General features: G+C 43.9%; 1 protein-coding gene across 1 annotated transcript; it reads right to left on the reverse strand.

Annotated features, from left to right (window-relative positions):
- Positions 1-1,834: 1,834 nt before the first annotated feature.
- On the reverse strand, positions 1,835-19,219 carry nup93 (nucleoporin 93). The gene is made up of 21 exons (XM_068739324.1): positions 19,041-19,219; positions 18,462-18,579; positions 10,616-10,678; positions 8,918-9,046; positions 8,712-8,786; positions 7,996-8,088; positions 7,754-7,893; positions 7,513-7,645; positions 7,104-7,261; positions 6,828-6,993; positions 6,542-6,635; positions 4,726-4,917; positions 4,513-4,639; positions 4,363-4,435; positions 3,975-4,019; positions 3,239-3,355; positions 3,017-3,135; positions 2,815-2,932; positions 2,566-2,649; positions 2,356-2,484; positions 1,835-2,181 (listed from the first exon to the last, which is right to left on the reverse strand). Exons 1-21 carry the CDS (start codon positions 19,217-19,219, stop codon positions 2,071-2,073), a joined length of 2,463 nt encoding a protein of 820 aa, XP_068595425.1. The 3' UTR covers positions 1,835-2,070.
- Positions 19,220-19,281: the final 62 nt, after the last annotated feature.

Here is a 19,281-nt window from a genome sequence, read left to right on the forward strand (position 1 = left end):
GTGTGTGTGGAGGGGGGGGCTCCACCATGATGGGCTTATGGAAGGAAAGAGTGTCTCAAGGGTAGAATAACTGGGTCATTACATTTCCCACAGTGCCAAAAACTTGGTGAGCCCACGGGCTGGACTCCATATTTTCAGCCACATGGAAGCAGATCATCTTTTTTTTTTTAATAGGGCAGATCACAGGCAGAATGCGTGTATGTTGTTGATCAGATCTGGAAGATCAAATGACCCAAGGTAATAATGTGATCTGTTTCCTTAGGAGCTGCGTCCTCTTCCAGCTCCCCATTGAACTGTCAAAGTCCAGCAGGAGAATGATGATGAAAACAACTTGATTTAATTGGGCTGCTACATGAAGCTCACACATCGTATAGACATAGAAAAACAGAGGAAATAATAACAGTAATATAATTTAAAAGGGGGGAGGAGGGGGGGGGGGCTAGAAATTAGTTTATAAAGTCAGTCCTCAAATTTGACTCTGAATCAATGAATGAATCTTGACGTGGGAAATAAACTAAGTGGAATGCAGAGAAAAGAACCTGAATTTGTGTTACACAGCAGGGCCAAACATAATGCAGGTAGATCCAGATGCAGCGTTGGTTGTTCTCGTTGGGAGTGGTGCAGTGCCACCCTGGTGTTGTGAAATAGCCGGGTTATAGGAGGTGTCTGTCATCGGCCTGATTCACAACACCAGCTGCAGCACACACACCTGAGGCAGGTCTTCTGTCGCTGACTGGTGTGTCGCTGCATCTAGAGAGCTTGGCTCTGGTCTGTCCGTGGCCGTGGATGAATCTGACATCTCTGCAGTTTTGTGGAGCAGCCAAGACAGAATGAGCCTCCATCTGTGTTCTCTCAGGCCAGACTGAAGGCCAGAAAGCGAGCGCAATCAAATTCAAAATGGCTTGATGGGTGATCGTTTGAGGAATTGCACCTACTTGGTAGTTTGGAAAACTAAGGTCAAATCAAGGTTTGTTTTCCCAATGACAGGCACAAATTCTTAGGGGATATAAAAACTCTTTCACACAGTGAAATATCAAGTGAAGTCTAATAAAAATGAATGTGTTGTAGTCTCTTTTCTGTTACGTCACACCTCAGGCAAAAATATTGCCACCGTTCTGTAATCAGGTTAAAGCGACCATCTGCCAGTGGACAGGGATACTTCCTGGAAAACCTTAGCATCAAGAATAACGAACAATAATTCCCTCAAGTTGAACAGAGGAAACTGAGGTAACAACTGACACCAGACTTCAGACTTCTGGCGTTTTGAATGCACATTGTGGCTAAAAGATTGCAGCTTGTCATTAAAATGATTTTGACAGAGGCTTATTCATCAGGATCAACTGTGAATTATAAAATAAGGAAATTCCTCTCAAATAGCAAAACCTTATAATTTCATCAGCTGTGTTTTTAGATGGCAGCCGTGTAAATTTATACGGTGTAAAAAGCAGCAAAAGGTGACAGAAATATCAGAAATATCAAAACTTAACGCCAAGTTATGAGATGAATCTGAGACTCACATTCCGGACAAACAAAACATCCTTCCAGCATTAATGACTTCAGAGTTCAAAGCGTGGAATAAAACCACCAAGATTTGAGAGAGCTAAGAAAGCTGCAGGAAAATGCACACAAAATAAAATAAAAAGATGCTGATCTGTTCAATTTGAGATGAAAGTTAACTGTTGTGTTGTCTGTCTGCCCATTGCGCATGCAAAAAGTCATGTAAAAACATAATGAAATTTAAAAACAGACTAAATGGAAAATAAAGGCAAACATAATGGACATTTAAATGATTTAAAATGAAAGACAACAGTAAACTTGTTTTTTTTTTATTCCAAATCACTGAAGATACAAATAGGAATCAACAAAACAGAAAAAATGGAAGAAATAATACACTGATGAAATAAGAAAACTCATATGGATGGTAACTGTTATCAAAATGATGAATGTCTATAACATAACAAAACAGTTGACATGCTGCAGATGTGACTGACTCTCTAAAACTTGAACTGCTTCTGAAAGGCATCGCTCTCTCTGTACGCTTGTGTATATGTCGTTGTTGTTGTTGTTGTCTCAGTTCATCAGCAGCTCCATCTGCACCAGGCGTGCGTTGGTGTCCCCGGCCATGTTGTAAGGAATCATGCCGGCAAACGTAATGAGGGCTCTGGCCTGACTGCGGAGTTGCTGTTCAGAGAAGGCGGCGGCATACAGAGCGTTAAAATAGCATCGTGGAATCAGTCATTAGTGTTAATCTTAAACGGCTACAAGGTAAGACTCATTTGAAAGAAAAGATTGTGTTATTTATTTTGCTATTTGCGAGTTGAGGTTGGTCCATCAGCTCTAAGAGACTCGTCTCACCATGTCTCTGTCCTCCATGGTCCTCTGAGGTCGCCCTGGTGTGCCGGCCGGCGCCCCCTTCAGGCGTTTGTGCTGTGTGAACAGGATGTTCATGGTGGCCAAGAGCACTTCAGACAGGTTGTGGCGCACCTGGGGACACCAGAGACGTTTACCACACCTACACTTTTGAAGAGGTAAAATCATAAGGTTGCGATTTTTGACACTCGTCACCTCGTCACTGAAGTTCCTGAAAGCAGCCACTCTCTCCTCCACGCTCTCCTGGCTGAGAGGAAGAAGCTTTAAACGCTCCATCACCTGACAGAGAAACAGAGTGGGCCAACATTAACGGAGGAACTTCATCAATACTCCAATACTAATCGTCTTGATTGGCACCGTCAGGTCACAGGTTAGAACAAAAGTTTCAACGACTGATCCATACATGTATTAAACATCGGGACTCAGAGGATGTCTCACACTCACATCGTAGGCTCTGTCAACGTGGCCCGCGTGGTACTCATCAAAGAAGGTCATCAGGTCCAGCAGCAGGTAGAAAGTGCCGTCGGCAGACTTGTCTCCTGCTACTCCCTGGGAACGATACCTGTGGTGAGAAAAAAAAAAAGGGATTTGGTCGTAGTTATTTGATGCTCTTGGTTAAATTTGCGTTGTGTGTGTTCAGCCTTGCCTCTCAGCGATAGCCACAGCAGTGTATTTCAGCCTCTCTTTGTTGGACTGAGGAGCGCTGACCTGGGCAATGACTGGACTCAGAAGCCTGTTCATCAACTCCAACACCTTGTCTGGGTTCTATGCAGAGAAAAATAGATGCAGAGGTGGAGCGGAATCAAACCCGACAGCTGGAAGTTAAAAGTATCTTTGCAGAGACCGAAGACAAAAAACATCTGCTCACCTTGGCCAGCTCATAGAGTTTGACCGCCTCCTCAAACAAGCCTTTATTCTCGGCCTCCAGAGCCACTTTACTGATGATGGCTCTGGTGTCCCCAGCAAACTTATCTATGACTCCGGGCTGGAGGGAGGATGAGGGGAGATGAGAGCGTAACTGAAGCTACATTCACACAACGCCTTTAAATAGTTTAGCTAATTAAAACCTCTAACATTTAAAATACTTTTACAGTAAGAGCTTAAATTCTCACTGTAGATTATTTCTCATTACACAAATCCAGATGCAATCTGTAGTTTTGTAAGCAACAATCTCATAATAAAATAATGTCAGTTATAATGCGCCTTATAAAGGTGGATTTGCACAGCAGGATAAAATTTCAAAGCAACATTCATTTGCTCATTCAATGCTGCAGCTAATAGTGCAGCCCTCAATCAGGCAGACTGCAGGTGAGCAGTTAACAGCATCTCTCAGAGGAAATGAGCGGAGCTGTATATCGAGGAGAAATAAAGGTTCCAGTTAAACATCGTGAGGAGCTATTTAATCCATGAACAATGTTGAAATATGTAGAAACAGAGTTCTGTTCTTGTCTGACTAATGGAGCTCTGCATGTAGCTTTCAATCATTTAAAGACAGACAAAACAGAAACGCAAAGCAGTGAAAGAAGAAGAGGAAGGCGAGGCCGGAGAGCAGACGACGGCAAAAAAGTACCCAACAGAAAGCGATGAAAGAAATGTATTCAAACCTTCCTACTTCCATCCTTCTCTAGTCTTCCCAACAGCATGTCAAACTGTGCAAAAGATAAAAACAACACAATCATTCAATTATTAAAAACAATAATTAAAAATATGTAAAGCAATCGCTGTAACAATTCATTGGAACACCTGAATTAGAAAGAAAAAAGTTATAATGAATGCCTTTCCAAACCTACTTTAGATTTATTCTTGTAACTGAAAAGGTTAAAATTAAAATGTCTGTCTCAAATAAAACAAAAAGAAAGCACAGGAGTTAAATTAGACATCTCCAAATGTATGAAGCGCTAATGGGAATAGATTTTCCTGCAGCTATAACAACAAAATAAAAAAAGCATTAAACAGTCCTTTTCCTGAAGGACTTGAACATCGTTCACTCACCTCTCGACTCTCAATCACAAGTTCGCTGATGCAACGCATGAACATGTTCTCGCCCTGGCTGTCTTTCTCAGTGCTGCAGAAACAAAACAGGCGTATAGAAGTCTGAATCATACTGTCCTCCTTCGCTCTCCACATGTGATCTGTACTTACCGTAAAAAGTAGAAGTACTGCAAGGCTTCCCGTGGATCAGTGGACTCAAACTTGCGAGTGTACAGCATGAGCAGACGGATAAAGTTTAGGCGGCGCACCATGGGAGGGTCGCGGGACTCCTGACTCACTGCAGAGCACGAGTGAGACAGTTTGTTTCACTTAAAAGTATATATCATATCACCACACATAACAAAAGGAGGTTAAAACACTCACGCAGCTGGGCGCTTTGGCCGGACGACATCAACAGGAGGCGGAGCTCGTACAGGACCAAGGCCACGTGCACGGCGTGACTCCGAAGCCTCTCGACGCGGAACAGAAACGCCACGGCCGCCTCAAATTGAGCCGTCAGAAACAACACCTGGAAATACAGGAACGGCTGCTGGGTCGCCGAGAAATGTGACTCGCCTGGTGGGAAGGAGACGCGAGGGAGGAAGAGTCATTTCTAACCACTTCAAACTATTGGTAGAGTCATTAATAACAACATAATAGTGGGTTGACATCCTCGTCTGTCCCAGATGACACAATCCTGAGCAGAAGGCTCATCAAGAATAATTAAAATCATCCGTGTGGGCGTTTCAGCGTCGGAAATGACAGACACGCTTCTATTGTCATTAAAGAATTAGCTTAATGCACAATTTGCGTTCATACCTGTCCATTCATTTAACGGTTTCCATGCAACCCAACATCTATAAATTGGAAACATTTTCACAAGTGCAAGGTACTGAGTTCTCGTTAAGTTTACTTTTTAATTAGGCTCCTTAATCCCCTTACTGGCTGAAAGTTTAAGGAGCAGAACAGGGTTGACCATGTCAGCCATTTTACAGCCTTATCTCAGACTTACAGCGCTTCGGTTCAAAAAGCAAGAGCGCATGAAAGAGAGGAGAGAGAGAGCAATGAAAAGAGGATGAAGGATGAAGGAGGGGAGATAAGAGTGAGGGTTAGGGGGGGGGGGGGAGGCTGAAGCAAAGTGAGCAAACAAGAAATGAGTGAATAAACACGCCACGCAAGGAGAAAATGTAAAAAAGTCAAATCATAGGAGGGAAAGGGGGGGGGGGTGTTAAGGAGGAAGTAGGGGAAGGTGAAGAGGAGACAAATGAAAGGCAGGCACACAGCGCTGACGCGGTTAGCAAGCGCCGGCAGCATTTGAGTATCCCGCCGTGAAGCAAGATGGAGGACAACAAAGAACTCGGTGCCAGACGACCAAGGGAGGCAAGCAGAAACAGAATGAGGCTTCGGGCTGTACTTCCCACCAAGCAGAGATGGTGGGAGAAGGAAAATGGGATAAGATGAAGGCTACCAAGGGAGGGGGAAATGTCTCCTTATCTGAGGGGAGCAGCATCAGCCCGTGAAAACGCAGCACCAGAGGAGAACATGTTGCCCCTACAGTGTGAGTGTGAGGAGGCCTAATGGCCTCGTGCACATCTTCTTTTTATTGCATCAGAGAGATCATATTTGTTTCAGAGAATCATTTTAATCATAAAACCAGTCTAGATGGGAGTTGTAGTTTCACAATCTTCCAAAACGCTGACTGTTGAGTAAAAATGCTGGACTATTTCTTCTACTTACTTAATTTTATTTTATGTTCTGCTTTTATTTGCTAGCTTGTAGCACATAGCAAGTTACTGAGCCTCATGGGTACTGTAGTGTTTGGAGTTGTTCATCACATCAAAGTGGAAAAGACAAAATAAGATGAGATGAAACAGTCATAGGGGTTTGCTTCAGTGCGAGTTAAATTTCCCTGGAGTTTCTCATGTCTTTCTTTTAAGGTCATCATTCAAAGGAAGCTGAGAATGAGAATTTACTGTTGGGGAAACATCCGTGACAGGTATTTATTTTGAATTCCCAAACGTAACTCATCCAGATGTACGAAATAGTACAATAACATATATTTATGACAATAAAATCTAATCTGTATGGCCCCACGTGTTCTCCTTCTGCAACAGGTCTGAAGTGCTTGAGAAGAAAAAATAACAAAGAATTGCACGTGCGTTTTAGTGGTTAATTGACACAGAAAATGCAAGATTCATACCGTAATCCTCCAGCAGCTGTTTCTGTAACTGTGGCAGGGTCAGCCTGTCCTGAGGCGAACTGCTGCCGTCGTCATCAAAACACACTTGGTTCAGCTGCAGAGACAAAACACGGACCGGACTACGTCAGAAAAGAGTTGGCCAGTGTGCTGACGCTTGAACTACACGTGTCCAGGGCCGACCGACATTTTCTCCGCTCCTTCAGGGAGCCGACATGAAGGCATAACGCTTCAGACGTCTATCTTTGCTGGATAGAAACGGCACCCTAAAGAATTCCGAATTCTGCACCTTAAGCCAGAGGTAGTCCTCCGTCTTGTCTGCCACCTCTCCATGGTTGTCTGCAATGTCACATTTCCCGATAAGGCAGAACACGGCTCTCTTGTAAGGGTCGGCGCAGTTCCGCAGAACTCTGCGATAATGGAGGCGAAGCTTGTTCTCTGAAGTTGGAGAAAGGCTGCGCAAGGAGAAAACCGGCGAATGGAGATGAGAAAGAGATAACGATACAGTTTGACCCTCCTTCTCCTTGTGTGAAACAAGAAAGAAATGCCTTTTTAATTTCTTTACCGTCTGTCAGGACTGTTCATGTACTCCTGGAACCAGATCTTAAAGTCTCCCAGCTGATGTTGGACTCTGTTTACGACCTGCATGGCCGCATTCAGGTCGCCACAGCGCAGACAGTAATAGACGACGGCCCACACTGGGTGGCCTTCTATCTCCCCATCCTGTTAGAAAACCAAACAATAAAAACCCTGGGACCAGTTTGCATTTACCGATTACTTAATTCATCAGCATTAATTTCAAATTTCAAAAGATGCTTTATCGTGTGATCTGCCAGTTTTTTTAATAGACACAAAAGAAAATATTTTATTGTTTATGAGCTCATCATACATCATCATCTGGTGCATTAACCATGAAATATCTGGTGACTTATTACCATATCTTATGTGGTGATTGTAAAATCTATGAATGCTACCTGCATGCCAGGCAGTGGGCCTGGAAGTTTAATGTTGAGGAAGCTGCGAACTAGTTGGTATGTTCCGGGCACTCCTCCGAGCTGGGCCTGATGGAGGTTCCCAAACACCGTCACCATGGTGTAGTTTTTGTAGCTGGAGACGAAACACACACACACTGAGTGCATCATAATGGTGTGCTTCATCTTTACCTATACTACTGTATGGATGAACTAAGAGCTGAACCGTGCCAGAGAAGCTCACCTGTTCTCGAGGAAGCTCAGCGCCTGCCGCACAAAGGCAACTTGCATTTCGACAGAGGTGCGACTTTTGAGTGTGTCTTTAGCTGGAACCAGCAGCACATCCGTCATCTGCTTCACCATCAGCCACAGGTCCGATACATTCTGGGGAAGGAAGGGATGAGGCGGCATGAAAACAAGTATCAAGAAATGACAAAGCAGTTGTTCATTTCACAGTGATGGTCCAGGTGAAGAGCAATGTCTTACCTTGTCATCGAGGCTTTCTGCTACAGACGTGCATAAGTCTCCCAGATTAGGATGAATGTGGCCGTTTACTATCTTCTCATTGAAAATGTAAATCTGGATGAAGTGATGAGAAAAAGAGGGAGAAACAGAAAAGGTTTTAAACTTGTCAAACGGCTACTGCTACATTTCTACACATGCATGCTTAGACATGCAGGTTTATTTCTCATCGAGACATTCAAATCCCCCTACAAATGCCATCCTCATCTTAAAAAGAAAAATCAAAAACTACGGCCATCGAGTGAAGTGGTTGACGAGGAAAAACCAAAGAAAAAGGATCAAAACGTTCAGAATGTCATCAACGAGGACGACAAAAACCAGACAAATGACTCCACAGGCGATGTGTCGACACATGTTTGGAGAGAAAGCCTTGTTTGAAGTACTGCCTCATGGAGATGTGGAGAATGAGGTCAGATGGGGTGATGCGGGAGGAGGGATGGCAGAGAGAGAGAGAGAGAGAGAGAGAGAGAGAGAGACACAGTGCAAGCCCCCCCCCCTCCATGAGCTGATCAATTTGATTGATCTGCCACTTTCCGTTATGCTGTGACCCCATTTTATCTGAATGATCTGAGAGAGTGGATACATCTGAAATCTCACAAAGTACAGACAGTGAACTGGATGATGCATTAAAAATAAATAAATTTGATCGTCTGCCACTTCCTGGAGTCGCTGCAACGCACCTGTCGCCCGTAGGCCACCTCCACGTTGTCCAACACGCTTCTGCCTCGAGCCGTCACTTCGCTCACGAAACTGGGCTGCAGGAAGCGGAGAGGCAACAAGATGACTTATTAAATACGTTGCAGGATTATTATTTAAAGAGAAGCAGCAGGCACACCAACCAAAATGGCAATTGTTACAACTGGTTTGAACAGCGGCGGTCTTTCACCTCCACGTCCTGACTGAAGTCCAGGGCGTCCTCTCCTGCTCCGAGGAGCGTGTGCAACACTCTCTGCTTCACCTGCTCCCATTGGGCCAGCATGGACTCACGGTGATACTCTTCAGCCAGCAGGAACGTCTGCGACAGATGAAAACGGCGCACACACACGCGACGGAAGTTGGGATGTTGCAACATTTAGACTTTAGAGTGTCGGCACATAGCGTGCAAATGGTGCCCAGCCAATTCAACTGCTGTGCCTTGATGGCAGAAATTATTTGCTATTTAATTCCTGAACGCGCGTCGATGTCAGCTGCCTCACTTGATGCGGACTAAATATCACGATTCAGCATTTTCCTTGTGCCAAACTGTTTACTTTACCTCTGCCCAGGCTCAACACTCCCGTTTAATTAAATTAAACCCTAGTAATCTAAATTCCTACGAGACACTGTGTCCTCAAAATGTTTGGAAGCTTCTTTTAAAAAGTGGAAAAAAAACACCCATCTTTATCATCTGACGGGCATAATAGATTATTTTTATGATTATACATAATTGCAGCAAATAGACATGCACATAAAACCAGATTTAGCATCAGAGCCCTGTCAAGACGTCGCTACTCCACCAGGACGCAGCGCAGTCTATTTTAACTCTCCGTGGAGGCTTGATGTGAGATAATGGGAACATGAAATAATTGAATCTTCTGATCTCCAGCTCGGGGAGAAACAAATGTAGACCAGGAGGAGAAAGAACCCTTTTACTTGGTTAATTTGTCCGCTGTCGAGACGCAAGAGCTTTTACTGATTTGCACAGCAGCAGTTTGATGGATTTAACTGAACTGAAGGAATACTAGATGAGATTCATCTGAGGGTATAAATAATACTGCTGCTGCTCGGCATGGATAAATGGTTTGTTGCTGAACTGTGAAATGTCCCATAGTATATTTATCTTCCTTGCAATTATTTAATAATCATATTTATGGTACTATTTCTATCAGAAATATTGCAATGCTTTGCGTGCGGTCGGATGCATCATCAGATTCCTTTGACTATCAAATATCAATAATAGTATCTATCTTTGTAAATCTAGGATGGGCGGTGGTAAAGAGGCCTTAAATTCAAATGAGTTCACATTCATGTCACGGATGCTGCTGGAGAAGAGAACACTTCAGGCCTAAAGATGCTATTTAACATGCAAATAGTTTACATTTTCTACATTGTCGTGCAGAATATACTCTGAAATCTGCAAGAACGTCTTTCAGTTGCAAGCCTGTCTCTCCTCTCCCGGGGAAGCAGACGGAGATAATGGGAACGGCAGCAAATTAAACGCAAGGCCTATTAGCTCTGCACATCAGGGAAGCCATTTCAAAACAGTTCCCTGAAGGTTCGCAGCAGAAGGACTTCTGCAGCTTAGTTTTCACAGCGAGAACAAAAAAAAATGTTTAAGCGCAGCGATGTTCTAACGTTCATGTGCAGCAGCTCTGGAGCTCGTTTGATTCTCCACTAAATGAGGCAAACGAACTAATATCTTAAGAGTGACTCGGGTGCTTTAAAAAAAGACACACAAATAATAGAAAATGATATTGTGGGTGGGATTTGCGGCCTTGTCTAAATGTGGTGGTGGTGGGGGGTTGTTCTTCCCACGTTACAGCAATCAGATATCGCCGCCCATCTGCAGCTCTCGACATGAGAAGCACGCTGGGCAGATACCGACCCTGCGGCGAGACTCCTCGATGGCTGACAGGAGGGCGTTGTCCCGCTCGTTCTTCAGGAAGCCCTGCGGACGAGGCAGAGACGGAGGAAGGGGACGACGTGTGACAAACAGAGAAAGAGACACAGATAAGAGAGATGTTAGCGTGGAAAGTCAGCAACATGAACCGATGCAAGCCGTATGCTATGGGGGGGGGGCAGATTTAGGATTTAGAAGGCGCACCATCATTTTCTCTGGAGACGGAAGCTGCTTCTCATTCCTCTAACCTATTTTTTCCTCTTCCCGTTCCTCAACATGTCCGGTCTCGTGTCAGGATCAGTCGACTGAACGGCTGCCGTCGTAAACAGGCGGACAGGCAGGTGGGAAGAGTCCACATTATGTTACTGCGAGGCAGCACTCAGCAGAGCCTCCATTTTAGTTCCATCTCAAGATGGCCGCCCAGCAAATTGTTACCGCCCCCCCTTCTTCCTCTGCCTCCAAACAAAGGAAATAATCATCCACATCACAATCAACTATCTTATGTAGAAGCGTCAGATGTATAATTACGCCACAGCTGGAGAGAACCCGGCAGTTCTCTCCAGAACTGAAATCAGCAAACATCGACGTGCCGAACGGACGGACATCTTGAGAGAACATCAAAATGGAGTCTGCGCTATAATCTGTAACCATCCTCTGAGTCAGAGAGGTTCCCACTGGTAGCATTAGACCCAAAACACTTCTCCCCGAACGAAGTGCCGTATCCATGTTTGGTACGACTGATCATCGATGTGAGGAAAAAAAGCCACAAGGCGTCACCAAAATGGCAAAATGACCAGAGACCTACTAACAGACTGATGTAACTCAAAGATGTTGTACAATAACTTTTATCGAGGAGCAGCAGAAACCGTTGTGTTATATCATCAGTCGTAAAAGTAAACACAGCCTGAGGTAGGTTAAATTCTAATAACGATAGATAATAGCCTTCTACATTTGACATGATAGTTTCCAAAGTAAGTGGAAAGTCCTCGCCTTGTCAAATGATAGTAGCAGGATGGGTGCCCAAAATAATAAGCATAAAAAGTAAACTGTTTGAATTCACTTTACTCTGTAAATAAACACACAATCAGGCCTTTTACAATCGTTGTCATTCATTCACTTTGTCCGTTACCGGGTCGTGCTGGAGCCTATCCCAGCAGTCGATGGGAGAGAGGCAGGGTACACCCTGGACAAGCCGCCAGTTCATCGCAATAAACGCCAAGCACTCACACACACACACACACACATTCACAACTATGGGTAATTTAGTGGAACCAATTCACCTAATTTGCATGTTTTTGGTGTTGGGAGGAAGCCGGAGAACCCGGAGAGAACACACGCAGACACGAGAACATGCCACCTTGCTGCATTATGGGCGTTTTCTAAATGCGATAGAAATTCTGATCTATTGTGACATCGACAAAACCACAGAAGAAGAGCTGCTACAATCCAAGTCATCAGAAACCAGCCTGGTGTCTTGAGACAAATAGAGTTTCTTTGGAAACTGCTGACATCACGGTGCCAGACGTTTGCGACCAGCACTCATTTGAGGTTATGCTGTTTTGTAGAGACATTTTATGGCATTACGAAGGATAAAACAGAAGGTCAGACTCGGTTTTATGTTTAATCCTGCTAATCTGTTTAAGGTTCCGCTTGAGACCATTTCTTAAACTCTCCCTCCCCCCTTCCTTTCTCCGGCTAACATTATTTCTCCCAGGACATGCTGAGACTATATTTAACGGGTCTATCTATCCAGAGTTTTTCGGCCAAAGCTCACCGGAGAGCTGCAGTGGGGGGAAAAAAAGAAGAGAATACTGAAACAGGGGATCGGATTTACAGCCTCTACTACAAGAGAACAGGAGACTCCATTGACAATGACTGGTTGTTATTCTGACTGTAGATTAGCGCAGGGACATCTCTTCCAGACCTGTGGCACAAAGGCATCAAATGCGATGTCGGCGCAACGGACGACTCAGGATGAATCTGAGAGAGTCGCCTCAGCATTTGTGCTTCAACTAAACTACAACAGGCAGCAAATCTTTTTTTTTTTTTTACTGCCGTCATTTTGTTGCCAGCCGCGATTGCTCCTACCAAGGATTTTGCCTATACAACAATTTTGTGTTCCAAATGTAAAGGAGAAGTCTGACAGCAGTTAATTCCCATTTGTCTGAGATTCAACTGTTGCCTCATAATTTTCCTGTTAGATTATTACTTCTAGCAAGACTACAGAGCTCATGAGAAATGTCCCCGATATCAAACGTTACCGAAAAAGAAGTGACCCACCCATTTAGTAATCTTATTCTTTCAGTCTGTTTGATGGGGGGGGGGGGGGGGGTACTTAAATGATGAAGAATGGAGTTACATTTTATACATTACATTATGATCTTAAAACTTTAATCACAAAAAAGGCATCATTTTTGCCAACATTACAATAATTGAATAATTCTCTAATTGTCACGTTCTTCTTTCCTCAGTGGTAAAAACACATTTTGTCGTGCTGACACCAAAGGAAAAAATGATGGCACTTTGGCAGAACAAACACAATCGGTGTATCTAAAGATGTACATTTTCTGCTGCCCCACCCCTGTGCATCCTCAGGGATCTGCACACGACTGTGGAAAACCCACCGGTCAAACAGCCCAGACGCTTCTGCAGGAACAGGAACGCAGCTGCAGAAAATAAACGCAAGATAAATCAGGAAATACTCCACAACTCTTCGGTAATCAAAGCCGATTCAGGTAAAGACGGTGGAAATCAAGACACGGATGTGACCTTGTCTTAGAAAATAAAAATATAAAAACTGACCCTTTTACCTTAATGTTTTTAGTGTGTGTGCGCCACTTGGAATATACCTGTCAATTTCATTCTCTGTGCTGCCCACACACACACACACACACACACGTTTCATGCGCCTGAATGCCACCTTACTTGGCCTTGGAGGATTTGGCAGGTCGGATATTTTACTCTTTGGGTCTGGCTCCGTGCGTGTTCCATGCAATGAGACGTGTTTTAGACTCTCAGTCTCCAGGAAGCTAAAGGTTCCATAAGGACACGGCAAATGAGCCGTCAAACAGGAGACAAAGACCAGGCGCCTTGTTCTCCGTCTCATCGTAGACGTAAGAGTGGGAGGCTTGCTGTCCTCATTTGCCATGGCACAATAAGCCGGCCAGTGTGTGTGTACGTCTGAAACCCCACCCTTCACTCCTACACATCCTATGTATAAGTAATATATACATAAAGCAATGTGTACAAATAAATTAATATTTATACAGTAAGGTTTGCAGCCAATCGATAAGAGGCATTTTTTTCTAATCATCAACATCCTCATTATCTTCACTGGCACCAAAGATCCACAGAGAGCGAAGGGAATAAAGTGACAGACAAAGCATAAGTCTGAGTGTGTATGTGTGTGTGTGCATGTCCATGTGTGTGTATGCAATACTCACTCATGCTGAGCATCTGCCTGACAGAGACTGTCAGATAAAAAAAAAACCAGGATGAGACAAGAGTAAAAAATCGTTTTTCATGTCTTTGTGTGCGCCCTGGGCTTTGGCTGCTCAGGAGACCAGCGTCGCGCCCCCACCTCTCCATCCTCAGCCTGTCGTAGCAGGGCGTGGGACTGACCGCCACGCCGGGGCGTGTTCCCTTTGGCCTTTTCGAGGCGGCACGGTGGACCACTAGCAGCGTTTCCCTGATGAAAGGCGGGCCGGTGACTCGTGCATAAGCTGAAGTACCGAGTGGAAGTGCCACATCAAGACTCGTTGGAGGTGGTTTTATTGTCGGAGGGCCGTACCAACTAAGCACTCAGACGCAGGGGGGATCCACAGGAAAAAGCTATGGATTCATATAGAAAATAAGTTTCTACCATTAGCAGACACCCTCCCTCCCTCAGCTCGCATCCTCGCTCTCTCCCTCTCTTCACTTCAGCCCAGCATCGCCGGCAGCCCTCCGCCTCTTCAGTTCCACTCGTTTTCTTCCTTTTTTCCATCCATCTATCTATCTATGTATCCTCCCTCTCTCCTCCCTCCCTCAACTCAATGCAATTATAGTAATGGATTTTTCCCTCCTCCGATGATGGCTTCCGACATCCTGCCTTGAAACAAGGCTAATCATGCTCTTAAGGGTCATGTTTAGTTAATGAAGGGTTTGGGAGCCACATCATCGCAGGGGGGGGGGGGAGAGATTCCTATATTCTAGCAGACTATCACAGCACACACAAAGGCGTGTTAATACACACACCAGTCTTGTGTCATTCATCCACATGTGCATGCCTCAGCAGCATTCATGTGTGTAGGCCGGAGAGGACGGGATGAAAAAGAAAGCACCAACGTGCAGCAAAATCTAGGCGAGACAAGCGTGTTCATTCATAAGCGCACACGGAGACACGACTGCAGTGGACACAGATGGGCAAACACAATGCAAGGAGCCCCGTGTGTGCACCCCCCCCCCCCCCCCGCCGCCCACGTCCTGTGAAGCTATGTCGGTAGTTCTCGTCCGTCTCAGCAGATGCTCTTAGCCAGCTGCATCCACTGACAGCGTGCCATTGCTGCCGAGGGATACCGTATGTGTGAGGAGTCGGGGAGGGCAGCAGGAAAGAAGTGGAGTGAGGTTGTAAATGGGAAGAAAAGATGAAACGACACAGTCCAGATGGTGAGTTGGAAAAAAACAAAACAGGAGAGAAGTAAGCAGAGGGTCCAGCTGAAAGAAAGGAAGATGGGGGGAAAGGAGGAGAGCCCCGGTGGAGGAGGCTGGTGAAAAGTGAGACAAGGACACGGAGACGAGAATGTGCCAGCTGGTCGCCATTTTTTTTTTAATCATTGCTGCTCTCTGCAGTCTATTTTTTCTGTCCAGTGTTAATACAATCAAATGTCCTTGTTTTCCCCTGAAGCACTGAAAACAGATTTATGATTCACTTCATTTTTAGATCTTTGTTGGAAGATAGTACACTTCTGTGTAAATCCCATTTCCACATGCATCCATCCATCCCTGCATGCATGCAGCAGATAAGAACCCAAAGAGGAATCAGGCTTATCTGATCTGGTACCAAGCCCTTTGTGGTATAATGCACGTAGGACGTCTTTAACTGCCTAAATCAAAGCATTTAATCAGAAAATGCAATGCACAGTTTTATCGCGGTGCTTGAGACACAACCGTTCATTTACCGTACATTTCCTAAATGTCTCACTGAAAGAATTGAAAAATCATGAAAATGTTCCTCTGAATTTGTGCAGGAAAATCTGAATATCCCATGATGCAGCGAGACAAGTGTATTCACATTTTAACTCGACACTCAGAGAAATAAGCAAAAAAATGGGAACATTGTTTTTTTAAACTGAATTCTCTTTAGCTGGCAGACACTGTCAGACACGTTTACCAACGACAATATAGAATGTTTCCTTTTTTCTTTTTACCAAGTCTCTCCGTCAACCATCTTTTAAAATAAAAATTCAACCATTAATATCTTTGCAATCATCGAGGGATCTTTGACTTCTATAGTACCGGCAGATCTCAATGCTAACTTAAAAACCAGAGGGGTCTCTTTTTTTTTTATTTCCTCATCAGACAGTGTGGAGCTAAACACTGTATTCCAGTAAAGCACAGTTAGAGACACACAGGAAGAACTCCGTGAAATGTTTCCCTGAATCATAACGGGAACAGAAAGGGGGAAGAAGAGAAATTCCCTTTGACACATCTAACTCATAGAAAAATGCATTTAGAGCAATAACGAAGCTTAAAATATTTAAACTGGGTATGATTCTTAAAAATAAACTCACAGAGCTGGTTTTTACATGAAGTGAATCCTACAGCATGTAGCATAAGAATCCTATATTTGTTCGCCGTCTTCAAACTGGAAGGGGAAAATTTTTTTGGGCTGATTCATAAGTTGGCTCAACTTTCCTTACTTTCAAACAGGAAACAGTCTCTTGAGCCTGATTAATTATTTGGCTCCTCGCCCCATAACCAATTAGGTTAGTGTCTCAGTTATTCAGAATTTGCTATTTGAGTCAACTGTGTGGGATCTCATGGCTGTTATTAAAGTAATTTCCCATTGGCTGACTCATTCAAACTAAGAGTGACGGGAAAAGAAGAAACATTTGCATTCTGCCAGAAACAGCACCTCCGTCAAATACTTGATTGATATTGCAATAGAAAAATACTGATTACAATTCATAGTAATTGTGTCCCCCCCAAACATGCAAATGTGGTAGATTAAATATTATAAATACCTTTTGGTATAATTCCAACAACAAGAACACATCACTGCCCCCCCACATCAATTGTGCATGTGTGTGGGAGTAATAAAAAATAAATACAAATGACTAATTTCCCCACATAAAGGCAGATGTGACGGAGATGGATTTGATAAAGGTCTTTTTAATCAGACCTATATTCAGTTTGTCCTTTATCTCTTCTTGATATTGTGTTTATGATTTACAATATCAGCTTGATGAAGACTACAATGTGCTAATAGTCAATCTTTTTCCAGAGATATTTATTCACATAAAACATGCGTTAACGAGTGCCTTCTTCTTCATCATCATGATTTAAATGCAGAGGTATTATCTGTGATACCGTAGGATAAACTTCTGGCATGAAACTTTCCAATGTACAGTAATGTCTTCTCAGAAACCAATATGAGAAAAATAAAACGGAGAGAGAGAGTGAAAGAGCGACTAAGTGCTCTTCCAGTCAGTCACTCATCTATACCTACTTAGGCTTGACCAAGAAGAATGGTGGACAGTAAATATCAAAGAATGATAAGTGGACAGTGATGGGGAAGTAAAAGAACAAATATCGAGAAACAAGGAAGATGAAAAACAGCAAATTATGATGTCCACAACTAAGGATAGAGGGTTTTGTATGCTGTGAAGGTTGTATAGGCCCCCCGAGGCAAATTTGTGTATTTGTGATATTGTGCTATGTAATACAACTGACTTGACTCCACTTGGCTGAACAGGTCAGAGAGAATAGAAGAGATGGGGGGAGATGAATGAACAGATATGAGCAGGTTAGAAAAGAGGGATGGGGAGACAGAAGCAGATGAGGCTCAGGCAAATTCAACATTTCGCTGAGCTAGAGAGAGAGAGATGAGGAAAACGGGTGTGGAGAGGGGAGCACGCAGTGCAAGGAAGCAACAAAATCCTCATTTATGTTGCACGTCTTTGATGCACCATTAGAAAGTGGAGCATTGTAAAGGATTATGCGTCGCTAAAATGCTTCAACCATTTCAGTAATCCAATGTTAGAGTATCGCTCTGGCTTTCTATTGCAGGAGTCTATTTTTATTCTGCAGGACGAGTTCTGTGAGTCCTTGAATTCAGCGTCAGGCTTACATCCTGCTAAAAGCCTTCCTGCAGAAATCTCAAGGCAGGTAAAGAAAAATAAACAAGATACAGGAACTCAAATGAGCTACAGACAGGAGTCACAACTGCTCCTCAGGGACACACACACCCTTCAACGACAGAAATTAATGTTCTCCACAAACCAAAACCTTTTGGGGGCAAGCTGTAAATGACCACTTGAGTCTCCGCCTCCGACATTACTGCATGACAATATAAAAACGTTGTGATGCTTTATAAAAACACTGCAGAGAATAGTCTATCTTTGCAAGGTACAACAGTTGGCGGAATTTTAGCCTAAATTTAGCCTTTATTCCTGGTTTGCATCACTTCGTGTAATTCCTCTAAAAACCAACCAATATTTTAAACATGCTCTTCAACCCAAAGATGTTTTTTTTCCTCAGAAAACATCCATCTTCATTCTGATGATGTCTAAAATAATCCATATTTGGTCAAAAGACTGCCTGGGCTTGTGGCCTTGGAGGTAATTCATACCTGGATGTCGGTGTCTTTGACTGGCTCCAACGGCTCGAAAGTGGTGGCAGCACTTAGACTTTCCAACCGCTGAGAAATGTGGAAGATGTCTAAACCTCTGGAACCAAGGAGGATTGATCTAAGATGAAAACAAAGAGGTGGTGAGAATCAGCACATGTAATGGCAGGATGACACTCGGGCCAACAATGAACTGTAGTTTTTAATGCTCAACCACAAGATGGCGCAAGAATCTAAGCTAAGAGAGCAATTCTGTCTGTCCATCAGTGAACAATAAAGATAGGAGTCAGTTGCAAACATCTAAGGCCTCTCTGTGTAACTCGAGAGGATTTTATAATTCAGCAAAAGCTGAGTAAAAGCAGGGCGAGTGAAAATGTGTCCTTTTACGTCACCGTCTTATAAATATTTACTTTTCAACAGTGAAATATTAAAATGAAAAGGAGGCACAGCTAAAATGGCAATCAACTGTTTATCTGACAGATAGCCACATGACAAACAGTCTACAGGCTCTGTGTAGATCCATATACATACAGTACACGTGTTTATACCGGAATTACAGACATTCTAACTGGGATTCCTTACGCTTTCACATCAGCAGTATCTTGCGAGGTGCGGGTCAGGGTGCGGGATCGAAGTCTCTCCCCTGCCTGCTGGATCTCCTGGAGATTCCTCTCAACATGTGGAAGTTCTGACACTGCCTCCGTCTCAGCCGCTAGCTGCTCCGCCTGCTGCAGCAGCTCCCCAAAGCCCTCCGCATCCATGCCTCTTGATGGAGAGATACGCGCTTAAGTGAGCAAATGGACAATTAAATGTTGTTTCGGGC

The sequence above is a fragment of the Brachionichthys hirsutus genome, chromosome 5 (assembly GCF_040956055.1).
Source record: "Brachionichthys hirsutus isolate HB-005 chromosome 5, CSIRO-AGI_Bhir_v1, whole genome shotgun sequence".
Classification (NCBI taxonomy): domain Eukaryota; kingdom Metazoa; phylum Chordata; class Actinopteri; order Lophiiformes; family Brachionichthyidae; genus Brachionichthys; species Brachionichthys hirsutus.

What these genes read in the sequence shown, in the direction of transcription:
- nup93 (XM_068739324.1), bottom strand. Translation starts at nt 19,219, where the DNA reads ATGGATGCGGAGGGCTTTGGGGAGCTGCTGCAGCAGGCGGAGCAGCTA. An exon ending in GATACTGCTGATGTGAAAGC is followed by an intron (nt 18,580 to 19,040) that starts GTAAGGAATCCC and finishes TTTTCATCTTAG; the next exon opens with ATCAATCCTCCTTGGTTCCA. An exon ending in ACGTTGACAGAGCCTACGAT is followed by an intron (nt 2,650 to 2,814) that starts GTGAGTGTGAGA and finishes TTTCTCTGTCAG; the next exon opens with GTGATGGAGCGTTTAAAGCT.